The sequence below is a fragment of the Excalfactoria chinensis genome, chromosome 3, assembly GCF_039878825.1.
Source record: "Excalfactoria chinensis isolate bCotChi1 chromosome 3, bCotChi1.hap2, whole genome shotgun sequence".
Taxonomy (NCBI): domain Eukaryota; kingdom Metazoa; phylum Chordata; class Aves; order Galliformes; family Phasianidae; genus Excalfactoria; species Excalfactoria chinensis.
In genome coordinates, this window is record NC_092827.1 from 55,897,136 (window position 1) to 55,920,360 (window position 23,225).

The following is a 23,225-nucleotide window of genomic DNA, read 5'->3' on the forward strand; positions in this document are numbered from 1 at the left end:
TTAGGTTGGCGTTACAATTAAGTACATTGCCTCTACTCTGTGTATTTGTTCAGATCCAGGTTTTGTTTCTAGCCACTGCTTCATAGTGTCTTGATGAGTTACCTGTCTTCAGCTTTGAGAGAGCATGGGTAGCGTGTGCTGAGATGGGACTGATGAGCATCTGACACTGTTAGCTGTCAATTAAAATAAAAATCCTGAGTCAGAATTGGAATCCAGGACTCTGAACTTCTGAGAGAGGTGGAGAAACTGTTTCTTAGTAGCACTGACTGTTGTGTTTGGCTATCTGTTGTGTAGGTTCCACGGAAGAGGTGCTGGGACTCCTTGTACAGCTTCTGTAACCTTTGCTTAGTTTTGAGATTTCAGTGTGGAATTGCCACATTAGAACATTGTCTTATGTGGCAATTGTTTCTCTCTTCAACTTCCATGAGCAAGTGCTCTAGTTATTGTGTAAAGCTGAGAGACATCACTACCACGGTCTCTTTCTTGATTTTTCCACATGGAAACATTCAGATTTGCTGTTGCAGTTCAGCCTTGATGTGGGATGTGTGTGAGAGGCTTCTCTGGGGATGCCAGTGTGTGCACACCCAGCTGATTAATCTTGAACTAAAAGGTGATTCTCTGTTCTGCCAAGAGACCAGCATTCTGCAGGTGCATAGAGCAGATCTACAGGCTACCTACTAAGTAAAGAAATGGGATCTGAAGAATCTCATTCTTGTGCTAGAGTACCTGAATTTTGCCTGACCAGCCCAGTAGAGGACTTCAAAGACTTTGTTATAGGATCTTGGTTGCAGAGTTCTTTGTCAGAGCTAAAGTTATTCTTTAACAGATAGAATACGTTTTAATTCTGAAAACTTAGCTGGCTTAACTTTTTTTTATCTTTGTAGGAATAGGTGATTATACAGTGTTCCTGATGGTTGAAACATGCAAATTGACATGTGGGTTCTATAACTGATCTGTAGTGAACTCAGAGTGGGAGAAAACAGCTTCCCCCCTTAAAAACTGATGCAACCTTGCAGGCTGAGTTTCCAGAGTTACGTTTTTTGCCCCCTTTCTGAATTACTGTACTTGTTGCTTCAGTACTGAAGGACCTGTGTAGTTTTGTTTCAGAAGTCCTCAAGCTGCTTTAGTGGTCAGAAAGGAATATTTTGCTAATCTTTCCACTAATTTTTCCTATGCTATCCATAATGTCACAAGAGCAATCTGTTTGTGATTAGCTGACGTTCCAGGATTTGCAATGACCTACCTTTATCTGGGAGCAAATAGTACCTGTTGCACGCTGTTTGAAGTACCTTGTTGGGAAGTGTAAGCACTGCAGTGTAATGGACGTAGATCGGGCTGTCAAGCTATCACAGGTGATCACATCATATAATCCCTCTCATAAATTTTGCAAATGCCACGTGATGTGTTCCAACGAAGTCCATGAGATAAAATTAAAGGACCTGATTACAGAACAGGTAAAACAGAAGGGTGGGGCATCAAACCAATAAATCCCTCTTTGACAAATGGATTCATAACTGGAATGCAGAATGAACATACATCATTACCTAGACTTGTGTGGCATGTTAAACTGCTATTTCTCCTTAAGTAAATGCAGTTTGTGTTCTTCCTGTACATTGATCTCTTCAAGAATGTGACTGGCCTTGCCAGGTCAAGGAGAAAGGCCCTCTAGCCAAATACTGTGCTTCTGCTGTTGGCCAAAAGCTGATGCCTAAGGAAGACCATTTGAAAGATATACACAATTGCTTTCCTATGAACTGCTGAGATACTGGAGGCTGGAAGTTCCTATACAACGAGTTAATACGTTCTGTGAACTTGTCTAGCCCTCCCTTGAAAACATGTGAACTCCTGCATTCAGTGTATGCCGTAATGAGGCTGTCCTAGATAACCTTCACAGTATTTGAAAAGTTATCTACAGAATTCTTTGCTACAGCACTGTTTGAAGAATTACTTTTTCTTGCTTAGAACTGACCAGTTTTGATGCCCTGTTTATTCTGTTGATAGAGGCAGTGAGCGCTCTTGGGCTTTGTCTGCTCTGTTTGTATCACCCATGACATTATATGCTCCTATGTCCTAACCTTGGTTAACTTTCTTCCAAACTGAAATCCTTACCAGTTTGGTTCATCCTTGCATGGAATAATTCCCATGCAAACTTCATCTAGTTCATGTCTGATGCAAAATACTGCCATGTCTCCTGTGACTTCTACCTCTGGGAAGAGTGCTGTTGCTGAAAATGTTTCTTCAACCATTGGTTCTCGATTGCAAACTCTCAGCATAATTCCGAGAGTAAGTCACAGCCTCTCCTTGTGTTCACATAGTCTGTTCCACTCCAATCTGATGTGCACTTCTTCCACTTCAGAAGTACAGTCATTGTATCTTGTGCTCATATTGGGTCTGTTGAAAAACTGCTGAGAGCTGACAGGATGTGTGAGCATTGAATTTTTGACTCTTCAGAATTATGTTTTGTGTATGTGTACAAACTGTTTCCTAGAACCTGTGTCTTTGCATAAGCACTGGAGTAAAAGGCACCATTATTGGTGCTTAGGTTAATGGAAGGCTTTGAGGCTAGTGCAGCTTTTTGTCAGATGATTCATGCCTTCAGAGCCTGCTTCTTTTCGTTGTGAATTTATACTGTGAAGCTCAGCTGCTATATAAGTTATTGCCCTCCTATTGTTTCCAAATGAAATGCCAAACTTAGGTAATGGTGTATGTGTTTTGGATCCACGCTGTGAGATGCTCAGGTATTCTGTGTGGATTGCAGAAGGGTCGTGGTACATTATGTAGTTGACTGATGCAAGTATTAGAGAGATTAAGTTACTTTTAAAGTCTATAAAATTAGAATAAAACTTGAAAGCTTCAACCTCAGTATTATCTGCATTTGGCCCAATGTTGACATTTGTGATGGAAAACCAACTGAATGATCTGCTTCATTCTGAACTGTCTGACTTTGTGAGATGAAGCTTATTTGAGGATTGGTTGCGAGGTCTTCTATAAACTTGGTGTATAAGGCCTTAATCTTGCACCTTCATTATGTTTAATTGGATGCAATGGTTGTAATGACAAAACAGACTATGTATGAAGGAGTTGGATCCAGTGGCCTCCAGCTTCCCTCCGTGTTTATCCTTTAGGAACAAAGGACCAATTGTTACTGCAGTCTGTGTTCTTAAATCTGTCCTAATGTTCAGTGAGGGCAGCTGGCTCATCCAAGCAGTAGGCCCCAGTCTACTGTTGCTTTGTGCTTGTACACAGATATTCCCATTGTGCAGCGTCAGAGAGCATCTAAAGTTTATTTTTCCTTTACAAAAGAGCAGCCCACCTATTACTTCCCAACTTGGTCTGTGTTGAGAGTAAACCATCTGGAGCCAGCAGAGAAAGTAAGATTGAGCATTTTAGATGAAAAACCTCTGAGCTCTATAGCAGAAAGATGACTTAGGGTATCAAACTTAGACTAAGTTGCTTTATGTTTTGTTAGAACCTAGGGATGCCCCCTAGGGAATTTTAGGGTTGTAAAAAACAAAAAGAATTTTAAGGCTACTTCGTATCAATTTTCTTCCTAACTGGAGACAGTGATGAAGCTTGTTCGCTAGGGAAGAGTTGAGGGAAACCTTTGGGCTGTGGAGAAAGTTGATGGGTTTTTTTTGTGGGTTATTTTTTCTTTTTTTTCCCTAATTATTATTTTTATTTCTCTCTTGGCTTTTCTCTTTCACCGAGCAGCTTATGTTACCTGAACAGAGCTGACCAAAGGTCAGAGGAGACTGCTGGATGTCTGCAGCTGAGATCTTCTCACTTGGGAGCAAGGACAGTTAAAGATGCAGGGTTATGCACGTTTCCCATGCCTGTGTGAAATGCTCATGGTCTTCTGGCATGCAGGGAGTTACTGCTTGACCTTAGATAAAGAAGTGAAATGCAGCAACGACTGCTGCTCAGCTTTTCACACACATGCCTGCTATGCAGTTTTATTATATACTGATAGAAGATATCAGGCTCTGGTTAAAGAAACTGAAATGGTCATATAATTTAGTATACATCTTCTGCATATCTAGGCTAAATCAGTTTGAATTTGCATTCTGGAATTATGTTCTTGCTTAATAGTATGTAAGATTTCATGCTGTCTCTCAAAGAAGAGCCAAGTGACCTCACTGCAAAACCAAACTTAATAGATTGGCATTCTTCTGATCTCTTTGTGTACGCTTAGGGGGAAAATGAAGTTTGTTCTGAAACTTCAGCCTGCTTTGTTAAAACTGGAATTTCTGGATGAGTCCCCAGACCTGAGTAGGTTTTCCCACCTACATGCACAACCCCCGACCTTCGTCACAGAATCATAAACTTTTCAGGGTTGGAAAGAACCTCTAGAAATCAAATCCAGCTATTATGGAACTTCCTGTGTTCCAGTTTGTGCCCTTTGCCCCTTGTTGTATTGTTGCTTACCAGTGAAGAGTCTGTTCCCATCAACTTGGCTCTTGCGCTTTCGATATTTATAAGCAGCCTTCTCTATACAGGATAGTCCTACATCTCTCAGCCTTTCCTCATGCAGGAGATCCAGAAGAGTCTTTGGCTTTGAGATGTCATGTCAACATTATTCTTGGCTTCTCTTCAAATTACTTTCTCTCTTAAAGAAGAACTGCCACACGGGTTGTTATAAGTCTGTGGTTTCGAAGTTTTTGTTTTTCACCTTACAAGAAAGCTGCAAGTACCTGGACTCACATTGCCTTGAGTAAAAGTAAGAAACTTCATTTAATTATAGATGGCATAGTTATTGGTCCATAAATATTGAGGATTACTACTAAAAAACAAACAAACCCAAAAGCTTCAGTTTTACACTCATTGAAGCTGACTAATAGATAAGGCTGACAACCGTACTGGACAATCTGAAACGAACTGCTGGCTTTTTAGGCTATTATAGACCAGTGTGTTTACTTTCTGTGGTATTTCCTCCCGTCATGGGAAGGTGAGCAAGTTTTTAAGGAACAAAGAGCAGCCTATTCAACTCTAATCTTACCTGTTGCAAATGCAGTGGTATCTAACTATGCTTCATAAACTCAGAGGAATTCCTGTGGAACGTGACTTAATGTGACTTAACGTTCCCATTTGTTTGCCATGAGGAAGCAATGTTTAACAGTGAGACCTGAAGGGAACACGTCCTTTTGTTTGCAGTCAGATCTTCTCAATTTAACATGGTATGCCGAGAAACTGGTCTGCTAAATCAGTGCAATGAGCTCGTCATGTTGGTCAAGTGGATGTCAGTGGAGCAGTGTCCTGCTCGCTTTCTGTGAGCTGATGAGGCTGTTATCTCTCCTGTTAGCAAACTGTGCTCAGCAGTGCAGAAGAAAATGCTCAGGACTATTTTGCTGTGCTTCTGCTTCCCTCTCTGAAATACTGGGTGTTGGGCATGTAGCATGGAAAGCATTCTGGCACAAAAGGAGGGGATGAGCATGTGGGTCATACTGAAGGCCTAGTTTTGTGTTGTGCAGTATAATTCCTCTCTGCTCTCATAGGAATCAGGTTCTCTCTTCTTCTCCCAGAAGAGAAATTGCAGGTTTGTAGCTTGCCTTCTGGTTTCAGCTTTCTGAACATCCTGTTGTGGAAATCCTCCAAATCTGTAATTGGGGGGTGTATTCAATTTATGTTGTCTGAAGGCTGCATGGAAGTGGATGTGTAGTATCCCAGTATCTTACCACTCACTGGTTTTCTTATTACCTGTCTGCAAAATAAGAGGGTTTGGGGTTGAATTTTTTTATTTATTTTTTTCTTTTCCTAGTTGTGGGCTTTATGTGGGGGGAAGGGAGGGCAGGGAGGGGGGCTTAAATGTTGCTGTCCTCCTTACAAACACTTCATGCCTCAGATTTGGAAAAAAAGAAGTTCAAATTCAAAAAGAGATGTGTGGCGCGCTAGCAAATCAAATCTGTTTTTTCACAGTTCAGGAGAAAAACTGATCTGCAGTTTAATGCTGACTTTCCTTGACTAACTTGTTCCCTTTCAAAAGAAGTGTTCGAATATGGATGACAAAATTCCAGCTGGCAAGTCATCATCCAAGCAGAAAAGAGTAGTCACCTTCTGTAATGCTTCCAGTGACCAACACACTCAAGAATGCAATTTTTTCCTACTATGTAATAGCACCACACCAGGAAATGTGTTGATCTTTTTTTCTGGGGATTATAACAGACCGTATCCTTGTCTCCAGTCCTGCTGGTTTTGGGCAAACAGCCCGTTGTTTGCTAACCTGTAATTTGTTCATCACCCTCGTCTCTCTTTTCTGTCCTCACTTTTCCACGTGTAACACATGTAACCATGTCACAGAGTTAGAAAGCTCTTTGAATTCTAGCCCCGTACTCAGTTCAGTTTCAGTTTTCCACTGGATGCTGTGGACCTGTGTGCTCCATCTTCCAGAAGCTGTAAGAATACTTTGCTACTTTTTGTTACTCCCTGCACTCCACTGCATACATCCCCCTTTCAGCTCCTTGGACAACCCTGAAAGGATCAGAATGCGTGTCCCTAGAGTAGGTGTGGCAAGAGGAAGGTACTGGGAACAGCTGAGCTTGGAGACTCAACTGTTTCTTCCCTGGACAACATTGAATGTTTTTTCCCCAAATAGTTTCCAACATCAGGGCCTACAGTTCCACCATCGGTTAGCAGCACAAAGCTGTCATCAAACAGAGCTGACAGTGTTCTCTCTTTGTTGTTGAGCCTGTTTCCAACAAACACTAATACACTGAAGGCAGAGGAATAGAGAGCAGTTTCAGTGCCCTTCCTAAAGCTGCTGTGTGAAATGGCTTTTTCTGTTATCGGCTGCCCAATCACTGTACGCATCTATAAACAGGTCTGGTTGCTAAGGTTGAAATGTAATTATTTCATCCATGCTAGGCAGGGGGTTGGAACTACATGATCCTTGAGGTCCCTTCCAACCCGGGTCATTCTATGATTCTATGATTGCAATTCAGGGGAAAAAGCTTGTCATTTATTGCAAGTACAGTACTAGTTGTTTGTGTGGTGAAGGAGCAGATATAGCACATGGACCTGTAGAAGCAAGAGTTGCAAGCTGGGCTGACTTGTGATTCTTAATATTCTTTCTTTCAGTTCCTTGCTGAGAATGCTATACTCCTTTGGAACAGGCAGATCTGTGTGCTATACAGACAGCTTGAGTACGTACAGGAAACTTGTACAGAGCTGTATATGTATTTTTCACAGTAAGTGCTGTGCAGTTGCAGCACTTCAACAAACAAACCCTTGTCCCCTCTGGTGCATGGTTGGTCTGCTTACCTGCACCAGCTACTTAGTTGAGATTTCCAGACTTTATGCCTGAAGAAAGAAGGCATTTCTGTTTACGTCTTTCCATTATGATAGTGCTTGTTGCCACCACTTGGAAAGATGCTTCACTAGCATTTGCACCTGCAAACCTGCTATTTAGGAGACTCTTGTCTTTATCCCTCTTTGAAAAGAGGAAGAAAACATTCCTGGCCATTATCAGAGGCATGTAGAGCTGCATAATGATAATATGGACCACATAAAGTGCTGGTTTCTCTTATGCATGTGTGTAAAGGTTGGTATTTACTGCCCTTTATCTTATGGAAATAAATGGTATGGCATTTTAAATGACTTGCAGAACTTCATGGTTGGTTGCGTAATAAAATTGTTCGACTGAATGTAAGGGCAATTAGGTTTCCTTCATGCATACGTATGTGAAATATCCACACAGCTTGCTGTGTATGGGGTATGTGGTTGTTGTTGTTTTCTTCTTCTCCATTCCATCTCTTTTCACCTTTGATGTAGGATCTTTTATAGTAGAGCAGTTATCTGTCAGGAGATGGATGGTCATCTCCAAAGACAACCATATTGGCTGCAACCAGAGACAGATTCTGGACCAACAAGCCCACGAGTCAGACAGAAAGCTGCCTGTGCATACAGTGCCTAACGTATATGGGAACTGTCCATCTAAGAGAGAGGCTTGAAGAGGCAGTGTCACCTTGGGTTTTTATCTAGGTCATAGATCTTACGCAGAGAAGGTGCTGCCTCTGTCTACGTGCTTGGCAACATTGTTCCTCCTTAAGAGACAGCATTTTCTGAATCAGTTTTTCAGGTGCAGTCTCTGAAGGGCTGCAGTCTGCCATGCACTGATTTCCTGGTTTAGCATTATAAGGGTTACTGTCTTGAGGAAGATAAAGAATAAGTGCAAAACCTGAGGGCACTACTGATATAAGAAAGAACCCATCCTAACTGGTGTAACTTCTAGTGTAGGAACTTTCCACGGCATTAAGGTTATTTAAAGTTTGCTCTGAGCTTCTTTCCAGTTCAGTCTTATTTTATTTCTACTTTCCTGTCTCTGCTGGAAACGTAGATAATGTTATTTGTTCTACCCTGAACAATCTGAATTCATGGAATTAGTGTTCAGTAGGATGAGTTCTTCAGTTTCTGTTGTCTTTATGATTCACTGAGCTTTTTTTCTTCCCCTTTCAATGCAAATGGCATTGTGTTGGCAACCGCATGTTTTTTCCCTTGTGGATCAAATTTGTTAGCAATCTTGTGCATCCTAAGACGGAGAAAGATGAAAGCCTCGTGTTCTGCAGTGCTTCAGTACACAGTAGTAAGGTTTGCTTTAAGCGTGCTAGCCTTGGGCATAAAGGTATAATCAAATTTTTACAGCATGAGCCTGTGGACTAGGAAACTGAATCTTTTTCTGTCTAGGATTTGAAGCATATTCTGTGTGTTTAAAAACTTCATGTGTAAGTCGTGGGCTTGATTTCGTGCCCCCCCCCCTATTAAACTATTTGCTTATGGCTTCAGTTTTAGACCTGGAATACTGCCAGGATTTGACAGGGATCTCACAAATGTCCTGTTTTGTCAGTGTGGGATAAGCAGGATTTTGTGTCTGAAGGTTTCCTTAACTTCTTAACTTTTCTTAACTTCTGTCTTGCTCTTTTGGTTGCTTATAGGAATTAGAGGTGTTTTCTGTTTCCCTCTGCAACAGTATCTTGTTGTATTGTTTTTCATCTTGGGCTTTGATTTAGTCATCTTGTTGCCATAGGGAGTTTTTTATGATCTGAACCGTATGTCACATTTATGTCTTCTCAGCCTGGCAGACAATGGAGTTTTTCCAGACTGCCTAAACCAGGATTTCAGGTGGATTAAGCTCTGACCGTCTGCTTTGTTACCTGCCTCTCTGTGGCTAAAGGCTTGTGTTGGTGGTTGTAGAGCATGCAATTAAAAATACGCCTAAAACCTTTATATTCTTGAAATCAAGGTTCAAGAGAAGCTGGAGGATGTAATACGGCAGAATGGACACTCAAAGGATTTTGCCAAGCAGTCGTCTGCTCCTGTGCTAGCAGTTCTCTCCTTAGTCTGCCTGTTGTGTGTTGTGGGGCTGTTGAATAACACACCAGGGAATTCCTCTCTATCCTGCTGGTCATTGAGCCCTTCTGAGACACAGAAATTAACCTTTATCACCACCCTAGATGTCTTTGGGAGCTCTTATCTAAGCAAGCAGTCACGTTCCTATGTGCTTGTGGCTAACAATTGAAGTGGGAAGCAGGGGACTTCAATTTTTAGCCTTAGTGGTAAAGCATTAAGTTTCATGGGTTTTGCTTGTTTTTAATTAGCAGATAACCACTAAGGAGATAAAGACGGGTATCCTGATACTGACGGGAATTCAGTGCTCGGCCAACATCCTGCAGTTTTACTGGATTGAGAAGCACATCCTTGAAATTTATTTAGCTTGTGAAGTGATACTTGTTTTATACCCGCTGTGGTGTTTCAGCCAGAAGTGCAAATAACTTGCACAGTGCAAAACAGTGGATTATCAGCATATGTTTTCTTGAGGGGGGGTAAAAAGGGATTAGGGATTTATTGCTGAGAGGGATTAAGCAGTAGGAGCTTTTTAAGGTCGTGGCTTCAAGTTGCAGTCTTGCTGTTCTCCAGAATTTGCTATCTCACCTTGTTACGCCGTTTGGTTCTTAAGCTGCAGGAAGGAAGCCTTAAGCGTACTCCTGTGATCCCAAGTGCTACAATAAATTGTAACGCATTCTTTTACTTGACATTTACTGTAGAGTTTAAATGTACAAAACTAAATGGCTAGAAACTGCTGCGGTGCCCTGGTTTTGTAGTGAGTGATTCGATTCCTATTGTGCTGCGTTCTGTTGTTCCATGTGCCTCTGCATTAGGTGTCAGTGCTGCAGCTGTAGCAGGCTCTCGGGGTCTGTTAGCTCTTGCTGTCCGTGGCATGATGTTTATAAAATGCTCTGTGTACTTTGCATTTTGTCTGGGGCCTACAGGAAAGCTGGGGAGGAACTGTTTAGAAGGGCAGGTAGAGACAGGACAAGGGGAGATGGCTTTTAACTGAAAGAAGGCATATTTAGACTAGATATTGGGATGACATTCTTTACTGTGAGGGTGCTGAGACAATGGAACAGGTTGCCTAGTGAGGTTGTGGATGCCCCCTCCCTGGGCAGTGCAAGGCCAGGCTGGATGGAGCTCTGACCAACCTGGTCTGGAGGGAGGTGTCGCTGCCTATAGCAAACAGTTGGAACTGGATGATCTTAAAGGTCCCTTCCAACCCAATCATTCTGTAATTCTCTTCTTTTTAAAATCCACGCTACAAATCTTACTTGATTGTCTGAGTTTGAGGTTTTTATCAGTTCGTTTTGTTTTGCTGTTGTTTTTGCTTCCTTCTTCCTGAAATGTGGTATGATATTGCAGGTGGTGTAGTCTCCTGTAGTGGAAGAGTTGGAGATAATCCTTTCTTGATTTGCCGTTATCTTGCTTCTCCTTATGCTGTTCCCTGCAAGCTTGGTTGTTGCTTTGTATCCTGATTAAATGCTAATAGACTTTTTCTGGTCATTAGTTAAGCGCTTGCCTTCTGCATACAATGCTAACCCTTCTTTGCACTCCTGACATTGGAACAAATCTGGTTAAAGTGTTTCTTCACTAAAGTTAGCTGTTAATGAACTCTTGCCCTATAGTATCAGTCAGTATCTGCTCTTATTGTGCTGAGTAGATTTTTAAGAGATGAAGAATGAATATTTATCCAGTTATTGCTTTTAGCTTTATAAGAGTAATCTGAAGCCTTTTGCCTTTAAAATCTCAGATTAATTCTAGCTCTAATATAAATTGAAGTTAAATGATAAGTCTTAAATTCAATTTAGTCATCAGGGCCTTTTGTAATCACAGAAATAGCCTGTAGGCAGCTATTTTGCATGCTTTGCAGAAACCCATATTCTAAGGGTTTTAAGCCTGGAGGCTGGGAGCTCTAAAATGCCCCCTCATTCAATCAGTAGCCAATTCTGTTGAAAAGGAAAACCTGCAGAGCAATCTAGATAAGACAGCAAAGTCGGTGCTCCAATTAAGCTTGGTGGAATAACAAAAATATAACTGGGGTTTAAATGAATAGAATATAAGGGTTACGTTAGCGTATCAGAAATTGGAGACTACATTGTGTACATAGTATTGTATTCACACAGAGAAATAGTTTTCAGTGTACCTTAAACCATGTTTTTTGTTTTTTCTCCATAGATCAACGTTCGAGTTGTTACTGTGGATGCAGAGCTGGAGTTTGCCATCCAGCCAAACACTACAGGCAAACAGCTGTTTGATCAGGTCAGTGTGGGGTTGGTATGGGATCTTCTTGCTTAAGCTTAGAGTATGTTTAAGACTACTGATTTCTTAAGTTTGAGTTCCAAACCTTCTTACCTTTCTTTTCTTTGCCTCTTAATAAAAGGGCCCTGGTCCTAAGTTCTCTAAATTCCATCACAGTGAAAGAAATAAGCAAAAAATCCCTGCAGGTGTGTTACACTGTAGTGAAACTTGACTTCCTAACAGTGTTGAATGATGACGTACTACAAGGAAGACAGAATGTCTTGGCAACATAGGTAATGTGTAAAAATACACTTATGCTTTGTAATGCAACCTTTGTTCATTTCTTAAATTCTAAAACTGAAATGTTGCCCCCGTGCATAAAACCTCTCAGAATGAGGTCTTCAGACTGATAATGAATGTAGGTGTAGATGTGTTCATCCAGAAGCTGAGTTGGAGGATACAACTTGCCACAGGTGTTTGAATTTTCCACACTTCTAGAAAACCAGAAGGGTTTGTTCACTGTGCAGAAGCTACCACATATCATGTTGTGTATGAAGCCCCTGTGCAACAGGACAGAGTAGAGACTTGCCTAGCCTGCCTCCAGAGGTTCATAAAGAAGTGAAGAACACAAGTAGGGGACTTCCCTTCTCTTACTGTTACTCTTCCTGCAACTGCATTAACAGTATACAGGTCTGTTTGGTGATGGATCTACAAAGGTCAGGCAATGACAACTAAACAAAGAGCACTTTGTGGAACTTTATTAGTCTTAAGTAGCTTGTCGTTATAAAACTGATTTAAGACATTGGTTTCATCAGAGAAATCAACTTCTGAAATTTAAAATAGAAAACAGTAAAAAGAGCTTGCATCTAGATACTTCTGTTAAAACTCTGAAAACTAAGAACTGATCTGTGTAGACTTCAGTTCCATGTATTTATGAAGTGCTGCAGCAATTCTTTTGCACTTCCCGTGTCCCCAGCTAGTCTTGATAGCAAAGGGTGGTTGAGCTTTAACTCAATTAGGTGAAACTGGCTAAACGATGTTTGTTTGTTCTGAGTTTCTCTTGGTGCAGTTTCTCACTTCAGTGAGTTAACTAGGACTTGCTAGGCTTTATGGCAGTGGTGCAGATTGTAGTGAGAAGCACCCTTCAAACAAATTTCAAACAAGCTCAGGTTGCAAAAAAACAAAGGTAAGAGCTGGGAGAAGGAAGATTTGCCTGCTGTAAGAGATCAGGCTCAAGACCACGTAAAGAAGCTGAAGATGCACAATTCCACAGAACTCGATGAAATCCATCCACATGTTCTGAGGGAATTGGAAGATAAAGTTGCCAAGCTGCTATCCATCTTATGTGAAAGATCATAGCAGTTTGAAGTTCCCACTGACTGGGAAAGGGGAAGCATAACCTCTGTGCCTGGAAAGATCATGGAGTAGGTCCTCATGAAGGCCCTACTAAGGCACATGGAAAATAAAGATGAGATGATTGGTGATAACCAACATGGCTTCAGCAAAGGCAAGTCATGCCTGACAAACATGGTGGTCTTTTATGATGGAGTTACAGCATCAGTGGGTAGAGGAAGAGCAGCTGATGTCATCTATGTGAACTTGTGCAAAGCATTTGGCATTTTCCCTTGTGACATCTTGGTCACCAAACTGGAGTAAAATGGTGGATGGACCATTTGCTGGATAAGGAATTGACTGGATGGTTGCACTCAGAGTTATGGTCAGTGGCTCAGTGTCCAAATGGAGGCTGGTGACAAGTGGCGTTCTTTACAGTTCAGTGCTGGGACCAGTGTTATTTAACAGTATGGACAGAGACTGAGTGTACCCTCAGCAAGTTTGCAGATGACATCAAGCAGTTGACACACTGGAGGGAAGGGGTGCCATTCAGATAGTCTTGGGCAGGCTTGAGATTTGGGTCCATGCCAACCTCATGAAGTTCAGCAAGGCCAAGTACAAGGTCCCATACCTGGGTATGGGTAGGTGGGGGCAATCCCAAGCACAGGCATGGCATGGGTGGAGAATGGCTTGAGAACAGCCCTGAAGAGGTGAAGAGGTTTGGGGGTGTCAGTTGATGAATGACTCATCAGGAGCTGGCAGTGTGTGCTTGCAGCCCAGAGGGCCAACTGTGTTCTGGGTTGCATCAAGAGTAGCATGACCAGCAGGTTGAGGGAGGTGATTCTGCCCCTCTACTCTGCTCTCGTGAGACCCCACCTGCAATATGCATCCAGTTCTGGAGCCCCCAGCAAAGAAGGAGATGGAGCTGTTGAAGTGAGTCCAGAGAGGGGCCACAAAGTTAATCAGAGGTCTGGAGTGCCTCCCCTATGAGGACAGGCTGAGAGATTTGAGGCTCTTCAAGCTGGAGAAGAGAAGGTTCTGGGGGGGGACTATGTAGTGGCATTCCAGTACCTGAAGGGGGCCTACAGAAATGCAGGAGAGACTTTATAAGGGTATGTACCAACAAGATGAGGGGAAATGTGTTTAAACTGGAAGAGAATAGATTCAGACTAGATATTAGGAAGAATTTTTTTACTGTGAGGATGGTGAGACACTGGAACAAGTTGCCCACAGAGGTGGTGGATGCCCCCTCCCTGGAGGTGTTCAAGGAGAGGCTGGATGGGGCTGTGAGCAACCTGGTCTAATGGGAGGCATCCCTGCCTATAGCAGGGGGGTCGGAACAAGATGATCTTATAGTTCCCTTCCAACTCAAACCATTCGTTGATGATTCTCTGAAACAGGAGTTTATTTCCTCCAGGAAACCAAATTGTAATCACTGAAGAACTTTGCAAATTATGTGTTTAGCACCAGTTAGAAGTTTAATTCCTTTTCATTTTCACTACTGTGGAATAGATTTAAAGAATCAGTCAGCAATTTGGTGAAGTGCATCTGAAACACCTGTATATTTTTGGAGCTAGCATTTAGTGCTTGACCTTCCATTCCCTGCAGATCACCCTTGTGATACCTCCCCCCCTCCCTTCCATGTTAAACCAAAACAGAACATTCAGGTTTCATCTCTGAGGACACAACAATACAAATGACTAAAAGCTATGTTTTTAAAAGCTTAGACCAGAAAGTATAAATATGCCCCGTGTTTCTCATGACAATGATTTGTTCATGTCTGTGAAGAGTCAGGGTCATTTCTGGCACAAGAGAAGCTGCTTTCTTGACCTCTCACAGCAAGAACTCCTGAGAAAGCAGGATACTTGTCTGCTAAGTTGTTCTGAACCTCTGAAGATTGCTCTTGTTGCAGTGTGTATGTTGTATATGCTGTAGGGGTGGAAAATCACCTCCTGAAGATTTGGCCCTTACCTCCTGTACCTTGGGTTTAAAACCTATGATTGGGAAGTTATCAGGAACTTATACCTTATTGGGGTGCACTTCTACGCATCGGGAGGGAACTTCAGTAGAACTGCAGCACAAACTTGGGCAGATGAAGACTATATTTCACTTCAACTTTTCTCACAGCCCTTCTTTCTCTTTACTGGGCCCTTATCTTGGATGGAGTTTGCACTCAGATAAAGCCTATGGAGGCAGCAGGTTTACACAGGAATGGGGAGTGGCCCAACTTGAGCTGCAAAACCACTGCGGGAGGAAAAGACTGCTGAAGAAGCAAGCTATTTTTAAAAACCACAGCATGATTTCTTGGTCTGGCTATCAGCTAGGAAAATTACTCAGGCACGCACTGCCCTTGTGCTTTATTGACTTTTCTACCTCAAATATATGATGCATAAAAGTCAAAACTCCCTTATAAAGGAAGTGGAAAATGATGAAGCCACTGAATGCTGAGCACCGTTCCACTCAAGCCACACCTGCACCTGAGGTGTTCTGAGAACCTGCGTAGTGTCTCTGAAGCTGGCTTGAGGACATCTCCCTGGGTGGTCCAGGCTGTCCTGTGCCTTTCTGCTAACGAAAGAAATTCCCATGGAGGAGAATGTGCCACTGGCAATTTCTGAGCAGGAACTGGCATAGCCAGTGCCTTAGAGGGCCAAGCACAAGTATGCAGTGTCCTGTGACGCATCAGCTAATAGGGTTTCTTTAAGCAACTGCAGTGTTCCTTTTGAGCAGATCAACTAACCAAGAGAGCATCAGAAGACTGAAGAATTGCAAGACTTCATTAAACAAACGTGAGCTTTCCTAGCTCTGTTGAGCAAATACGCCTTACGCTTCAGTCCTGCTTTTGAGGGATTCTTTGTCCATTTTGGTAGAATGGCTGGGATTAACATTTTCTGCTTTATGAATTTTTATGCATTCCCTCACCCCCATTATCTTGGATATAAGAAATATTTTGGTTGCTATTTTTTTTTCTGGTTTTGCTATGAAGGGACTTTACAAAGCTGTTTCTCAGAATACAGACTAAGAGATTCATGTATTTGTTCTTGTTACCCCAAATTCTGGAGCTCAGCTTAACATTTCCTCCCTTGCCTTTAGGTTTTGGGAAGAAGCTGCAGGGTTGTAACTTCTGTAAGCTCTCCAGCTGTCTTGATTTATGGAGAATGCATGCTTCTTCTTCATAAGAGGCGCCCAGAGATAATAACCTGATAACTGCTTGTTTTCTGCAACTCTTCATTCTGACAATGTTGCGCCACTTTTTTTGTGCAACAGGAAACACCACTCTCAACATACGCCTGCATTTCTGCTAGGTTGAGTAAAGCCTGATTCGGACCCTTAAAGAACTCATCTGGCCTTCAGAAAATTTGGTACCTTTGTGGTGAAACAAGTGTTTGGGGGAGGAGGGAAGTGGAATTCTAGTCAAGAAAAGCATCAAGTATTTTCAGAGTCCAGCTCTTTTATAAAATAAAGTTCTGGGGTTTCAGGAAATGGGTGGTTATACTAATGCATATGTGGTTTTCTTGGCCTGCTTTTATCACTAAGCATTATCACTAAGCATTGTGTTGTCTGTTGATCAAGATGGCATATAAAGTGTACTTCACAGAGTGCTAGCCAGGATGATGTATTTTTTACCCACATCCCTTACTGACTCTTGGAAACTGTTGAGTACAAACTGCTGGCCTCTGGCTCACTGGTAAGCAAATTTAAGGGCAAGTACAGCAAAAAAAAATTAATAAGATATCCCCTTACTGTTTGCTTTGGAACAAAATACTTGTGCTGCTCAGAGTGTGCGTTTGGCATGAAGTTTGTTCCAGTAAGTTCTCTCTGGCCACAGTGTCTTCAGCAATGCTTTAAATATGGAGGGTGAAATATCCTTATTTGAGCTCATAGCCCAGGTAACTGTAGGTTGCTGTGAGAGAGCTACAAAGGGCTCAATAGCTGAGGGCAAATTATCAGCTACAAAGTAGTATTTTTCAACATAGTCACCACTATTAGCTGTGCATTTGTGCCAGTGATGAACAACAACAAAAAAATCTATACCAGTGGAGGTGACCCGCTGTTTCACGTCTGCTGTGATGGCATAGTTGCTCAAAGATGGTTGCTCACACAGTGTATCTTTCATCAGCCCAAAAAGATGGAAGCCAGAAGGCATCAAATCCAGTGGGTGCTGTAGGAAATCCAGCCAAGATTGGCAGTGTTCTCAATGGCCTTCAAACTGGCATTACCATGTTGAAAGAGAAAGGTTGTCTTCTTCTCTGGCCTGACTCTGGAACTTTGAACCATCAGCTTAGTCAGCATCACGATGCAGAACTTGGAGTTGATGGTTTCTCTTGGTTCAGGGAAACCCAGAAGGATTACCCCTTTCCTTGCCCAAAAGATAGTACACATTGCTCTGAAAGGTTGTATCTTGAACTTTTTCTTCAGTGGGGAATTGACATGTTGCCACTCCATAGACTTCTGCTTTGACTCTGGCTCATAGGGATGTTACTGGATCTTGTCATTGGTAATGATGTAATCCAGGAAACTTTGTATTTGTTCAGTAGGTCTTGACAAACTTGCATATGCAGTGTTCTTTCTATCCTTGTATGAGTATTCTTGGGACTCACCTGGTGTAAACTTTGCGATGTTCCAACATTGCTGCCATTGCACGCTTTGAAGCTGATATTCAACTCTGTACACAATTCCCTGGTCTGACAGTTCGTGTGGGTGAGCTGATCAAGATGCTCTTCATTTCATGGCATGACAGCTGTGCGTGGCCATCCAGACTGGGGCTTGTCTTTCACATTGTTGTCACCACTGCTGAAACACACCACCCACAACCTCACTGTGCTCACATCCACTGTTTGCTTTCCACAAGCATTCTGCAAGCATTGATGAATGTCAGCAGTTCTTTCTGCATGGAGGAACTAAAATCCACTCCTCCGTGTCAGATGCTGTTCTGTCAGACTGCCCCTCTGCTGCCATCTATTGCACAGCAACAAAACGTAACGGAATATTGGTGGGAAGGTTCAGTCTCTACTGCCATATCACCACCACCTGCCTCTGACACTGTGGGCAACATAATGAAATAGGAGGCATTACTTTCAGAGCAGCCCTCATTCAAAGTCTGTCATGCTTTCCTAAGTTGCAGAGTAGTTCTGAAAACCTCTTGCTTTCCACTCAGTTCAGCTCTGTGGTAATGCACACATCACTGTACCAGAGGCTACTTTGCAAATTAGCATCAGGGGTGCATTTGGATCTATGTGCAGTGGATCTTCACAAATCTCAGAGCATGGCTTTGCAGGCAGATGAGCTAACTACAAATTACTGAGCAATAATAATAAGCAAGAAACAATAGGAGCTCAGGAACTTCTTAAGCTATCTTTTCTAATGAGGAACTTGTTGAGAAGAGATTTTTTTTCTCTAGTAGGTGTATGATCCAGGCAACAAGGGTGTTTCCAGATCTTTGTTCTGGTTGGTATTTGCAGTGTGTGAATGTAGCCAACATCAGCATCTTTTACAACTGCGTACCTTTGTCAACTGGATGAAGTTAAGAGATGCAAGAGAAGTAGACTGCCTGCAGTTTCAGTGGCTGTGGGATTCGTGAGGATACATGAAGGAGAAGTACTGGTCAACAGTTGCCTATTGTAAGTTTTTATGACCTTTCTGTTACAGGTGGTTAAAACCATTGGTTTGCGAGAAGTGTGGTACTTTGGTCTTCAGTATGTAGACAACAAGGGATTCCAGACTTGGCTGAAGCTGGATAAAAAGGTAATTGCTGATTGAAAGTTAAAGCTTACGGATTCCTGATGTTTTATTGTCTGCAACTATATAAACCCTGTACCTGCTGATTGTTCTTCAATATTCGTAATTTAAGAATTATTTTGGGGGTGAGCTTTGTGACCTCTGTGGGAGCTGTTTGTGTGAAGCATGACATGATGGAGACTCAGTCTTTCTGTATGAATGGTGGAAATCCTCACTGTAGATCAGCAGCTTGATGCTGTATCTTGCTGTGACTGGAGGAGCATCTTGACTAATAGCAGCATTAGTCTCTGCTTGCGTAGGATCAGTTGCTGTGTTGATTTATAAGAAGAAAAAGAATGGTTCCTTCAAGCCTGGGTAGTTGTAATGTAGAGGCTCAGGTGCATCTGATTTGCTTTTGTTTGTGAACTTGCAAACTTGCAGTTCTTAGGAGGGAATGAACTGTCTTTCCTGATGGGGCAGTCAGTGACATACCTGCTTAGCATAAGGGGACTGATGCGTCACAAGCATAGAGCACTAGATGGGCTGCAGCATGGTAAAGCCCACATTTTTCAGAGGCTGAGATTTGCTGTATGAGCAGAATTTTACCATCTGAGTTTGAAATAACAATGCATCTCCTCTGTGTTCTCATATGAGTGAGCTCTGGAATTAAAAAACAAGAATAATTGGCTGTCAGTCACTTGCTTGATGCAAAACTGCAGGAAGACTGTGGGCTGTAGCCTTGGAATTTATTTCCCAGAGTGCGAGGGCCATTGCACCTTCCATATCTCATGCCACCAGCTAGCATGGCTAGCAGGAGATGCACTGAGCTGAGTGTGGCTACTTCACTCGAAAGTGACACCTATTTGTTTTCATTAAAGGAAAGAGATGGGAGGGAGAATGTCCATTTATTTATTTATTTATATTTCAAGAGACTGACTTCTCAAACGATTAATGTAGTGCTTTAGCCTAAACTCTGCAGGGAGCTTTGTTTGTTTAGCTGGAGGTGAAAGACCTCTGTGTGCAGAAGAGTTTTTGCTGTGGGGTGTGGGCCCAAAGTACTACAGAAATGTACTTCTGAAAACAAATACCTTTTAAGGCGAATGTCTTAAATCCCTTTTTATGTGCAAAAGCAATTTTTTCTTGTTTGCAGCCTTGTTAAGCTGTGGTGTCATCTCTGTCCTTAGGTTTCTGCTCAGGAAATCAGAAAGGAGAATCCCCTCCAGTTCAGGTTCCGTGCCAAGTTCTTCCCAGAAGATGTGGCTGAAGAGTTGATACAGGACATCACGCAGAAGCTTTTCTTCCTTCAGGTGAAGGAAGGGATCCTCAGTGATGAGATCTACTGTCCTCCTGAAACAGCAGTGCTTCTTGGCTCCTATGCCGTACAGGCCAAATTTGGAGATTACAACAAAGATGTGCACAAGCCTGGATACCTCAATTCGGAGCGTCTGATCCCCCAGAGGTAAAGGAATCAATTGATTCAGCCCCCCTTTCTTTTTTTTCCTCCTCTAGTGATACAAAGTTTCATTGAAAGGATATTATTTTTCAATTGGACTGCATACATATGATTTCAGTCCGCCTTTGATTTCTGTCCATCGTGTTAGAGTATGATTTTATGGTGTCTCTTTGGGGTGGTTAGGGAGAGGTAATTGGGTGAATTCAGCAGAGGAAATCTCTTCAGATTTCAGCTGTTCTTTCCTAAGCAATGCTGCCATGCTGGTAGTGTAAGTAAATGTCTCATCTTTATGAAGTGGAGGTGTTAATCATGATTGTGTCCTCCCTGGAGAAATGCAGGTTAATCCCAGTGTACGGTCCTAAAAATCTCATATCTGCAAAACACATTGTGAGACCTGATAGTCTGTCCCCACACTCAAGATAAATATGTTACCAGACGAGTGCTTTGTGTTTTCACCTCATGATGATGCTCTGCACAGTATCTAATTCCAAGAAAAACACCAACTTTTTGTTCATTCTGAATAGCTCTGCTCCACAGAGCACATCTTTGGGCTGATCAGGATCTTCATGGTTTCAGTGAGACTTCGTGAGTGGGACTATCGCAGATATCAGCATCAATGGACACAGCAGAACACAAAGTCTAATCTTGCAAATATCTCTCTACTTGTGTTTAGGGTTATGGATCAACATAAACTCTCCAGAGACCAGTGGGAGGAAAGGATCCAGGTCTGGCATGCTGAACACAGTGGTATGCTCAAGTAAGTGTTTCATGTTGCTCCCTAGGCCTAGTTGCCTTGAGCTTGCTGTTCTAACAGCGTGCTTTGAAATAGACTCCAAGAGTCTCTTGTGTGAGGAGCTCCTGGTGTCTGTTTTCTAATCCAACATGGAAACAAATGGTAGAATTCAGTTGGTTTTTCATGCTGGTGCTGAGAACCAGTGGCTTTCTGAAAGCCCTGCACCCCAGTACAGTGCAACAGACTTTATGTGGATAAAAATAAAGGTGTTTCTCTAACCTTTAAGTTCATTGAAGCATTTTCATTGGTGGATTGGGAAAGCGTAGGGTACTGTACTTTTCACACTGATTGTACTTTAAGGCAGTGATGAACACTGGAAGAGATGAAAGTTGCTAATTGTCTCTAGGCTTGGCAAAGGGCATAGAGTGTGTGTGTGTGTGTGTGTGGGCGTGCAGAGGTAACTGGAGGAATAACTTTTGAAGTGAATCCTTAATGCAGGATGTTCACTTGTAACTGCTGTGTTTTGATATGTTTAGGACAAGGTTGGTTGTTGGTTTTTGTTGTTGTTGTCATCTTTTTCTGAGCACTCCTTGTTTTCTGGGAAAAATGAGAAGCTAACTTCTGCTCTCCGCCCTGTCTCACCCAGAGAGAATGCCATGCTGGAATACCTGAAGATTGCTCAAGACCTTGAGATGTATGGAATCAACTACTTCGAAATCAAGAATAAGAAAGGAACTGACCTGTGGCTGGGAGTTGATGCCTTAGGGCTCAACATCTATGAAAAAGATGATAAGTAAGGCTTTGTTTTCACTTCTGATCTACTGGAGTGAGGGCTGGTGTGGGAGCCAAAGGGCATTTCTTATTAACAGAGTGAGGGCAAAGTTTAGAACTTGCTTGTTGTCCTGTAAGATGTGAAGCTGCGCTGGGAGACAGGCGCAGTTCAGATCATTTGTGCTTTCATGACTTTCCTGATCTTTGTAGCCTGACCTGCTAACGTAAGAGCAGATGTCTGCTGTAAAATGTCATCTGGTAAAGCAAGTAATGGCTGTAGAGCTGAGTCCCAAAATAAGGTATTTACCAAGCTTTTTCTTTAGGCAGGTAGCCAGGTATGCCAGCGGTAAATACAATGAAGGAACCTTGATAGGTCAATATGTCTGCAGAGTGCTAGGACGTCTGAGGCCATCCCTGTGCTGAAATTAATGATAGATGCGTGTATAACTACCAGTGTGTGAAAAAGGCAGGTTATGGGGTAGGCATGTACCCACGACGGGTAACACCCAGAATTTAGGGAGGAGTGAACTTCTGTAGATACTGTTAACCAAAGAATGAATTGAGGTCTTGCTGAGGTATGCAAAATTTTAATCAGCGCTTCTGGTAAGGACAGAGGTATTATTTATTGGCTAGTAGGTGGGAAATAATAGACTACGTCTATAAATAAGCATATAAAGAAGGTGAGAACAGCTGTGTCTAAGCCTACCAGTCACTTCTAATACTCCACAGATTGAAGAGGACTGAAAATGAACTTTTTCTAAATGAAAGAATGATGGTTAGACTGTGTGGGTTTTTTTTTTCTGAATGTTCCAAGCCTTGGTTTCATGTCACGTATCTGTAACAGCCTCTCCATGAAATGCAGTGGGGATTTCACCCATTCAGTTTGTTTTCATCCATAAGACTTTGAATGTAGCTAAAATACTGATTGGAGCTTCTGTTAAGATGCAAAGAGAAATGCAGACTTTTCTGCAATGCTAATATGTGCTGTCACCTGGAAAACAAGGAGTGTCACTTGAAAGAAAAGTAGTTTCGCTCATGTAATACCTGAGTCTTGAATGACAAGTCTTGCTGTGTAACCATGGTGGCACAAACAGGTTTTTCGGGCTGCAGCAGCAGACAGAACATAGCCCTTGACTGGAGAGAGCCATCGAGAGCGTTTGCAAAACAAATGTCGTGCTGAAATAAATGGCTTGTTTCTGCCATAGTTCTCGTTAGCTCTAATTAAGTCTTTCGAGCAGATACGAGGACTAGAAAAATGATAATATGCACCCTACCCTTGCCTTGTGCATGCAGACTTTTGGGACTGGGGCAAAGGTGAAAAAGCAAAGAATTAATTGCTGAAGCTCAGCCTGAGCAAATGATCCAGTGCTACAGATGGGAGTTTGTTCTCAGTGAAAGTCAGTGCCCTACCTCTAGGCATTTTCAAGCCAAAGCTTTTCTCTGCAGTAAGGATGAGAGTCTACAACAGAATTTGGACAACTGAAATACTTCAGTGAATGTCATATCATATTATCTACAGCTGAAACTCTTACGGTGCTATGAAGGAGGCTAGGGTAATTACTTAATCTGAGTTTAATCAAATCATTCGTTGTACAGCTCTTACTTAGCGTTACATGGCACCCTGTTGCATAATCTCGCACTTGAGGTAAATGTTAGGGGATG

General features: G+C 42.3%; 1 protein-coding gene across 1 annotated transcript in view; it reads left to right on the top strand.

The window, feature by feature from the left end:
- Window positions 1-23,225, top strand: part of EZR (ezrin) — a 36,635-nt gene that overhangs the window by 5,028 nt on the left and 8,382 nt on the right. Inside the window, exons 2-6 of the mRNA XM_072333098.1 lie at window positions 11,497-11,580; window positions 18,538-18,633; window positions 19,791-20,065; window positions 20,733-20,816; window positions 21,439-21,585. Of these exons, the coding sequence (XP_072189199.1) occupies window positions 11,497-11,580; window positions 18,538-18,633; window positions 19,791-20,065; window positions 20,733-20,816; window positions 21,439-21,585 (686 nt within the window). The remainder of the gene's footprint in view (window positions 1-11,496; window positions 11,581-18,537; window positions 18,634-19,790; window positions 20,066-20,732; window positions 20,817-21,438; window positions 21,586-23,225) is intronic.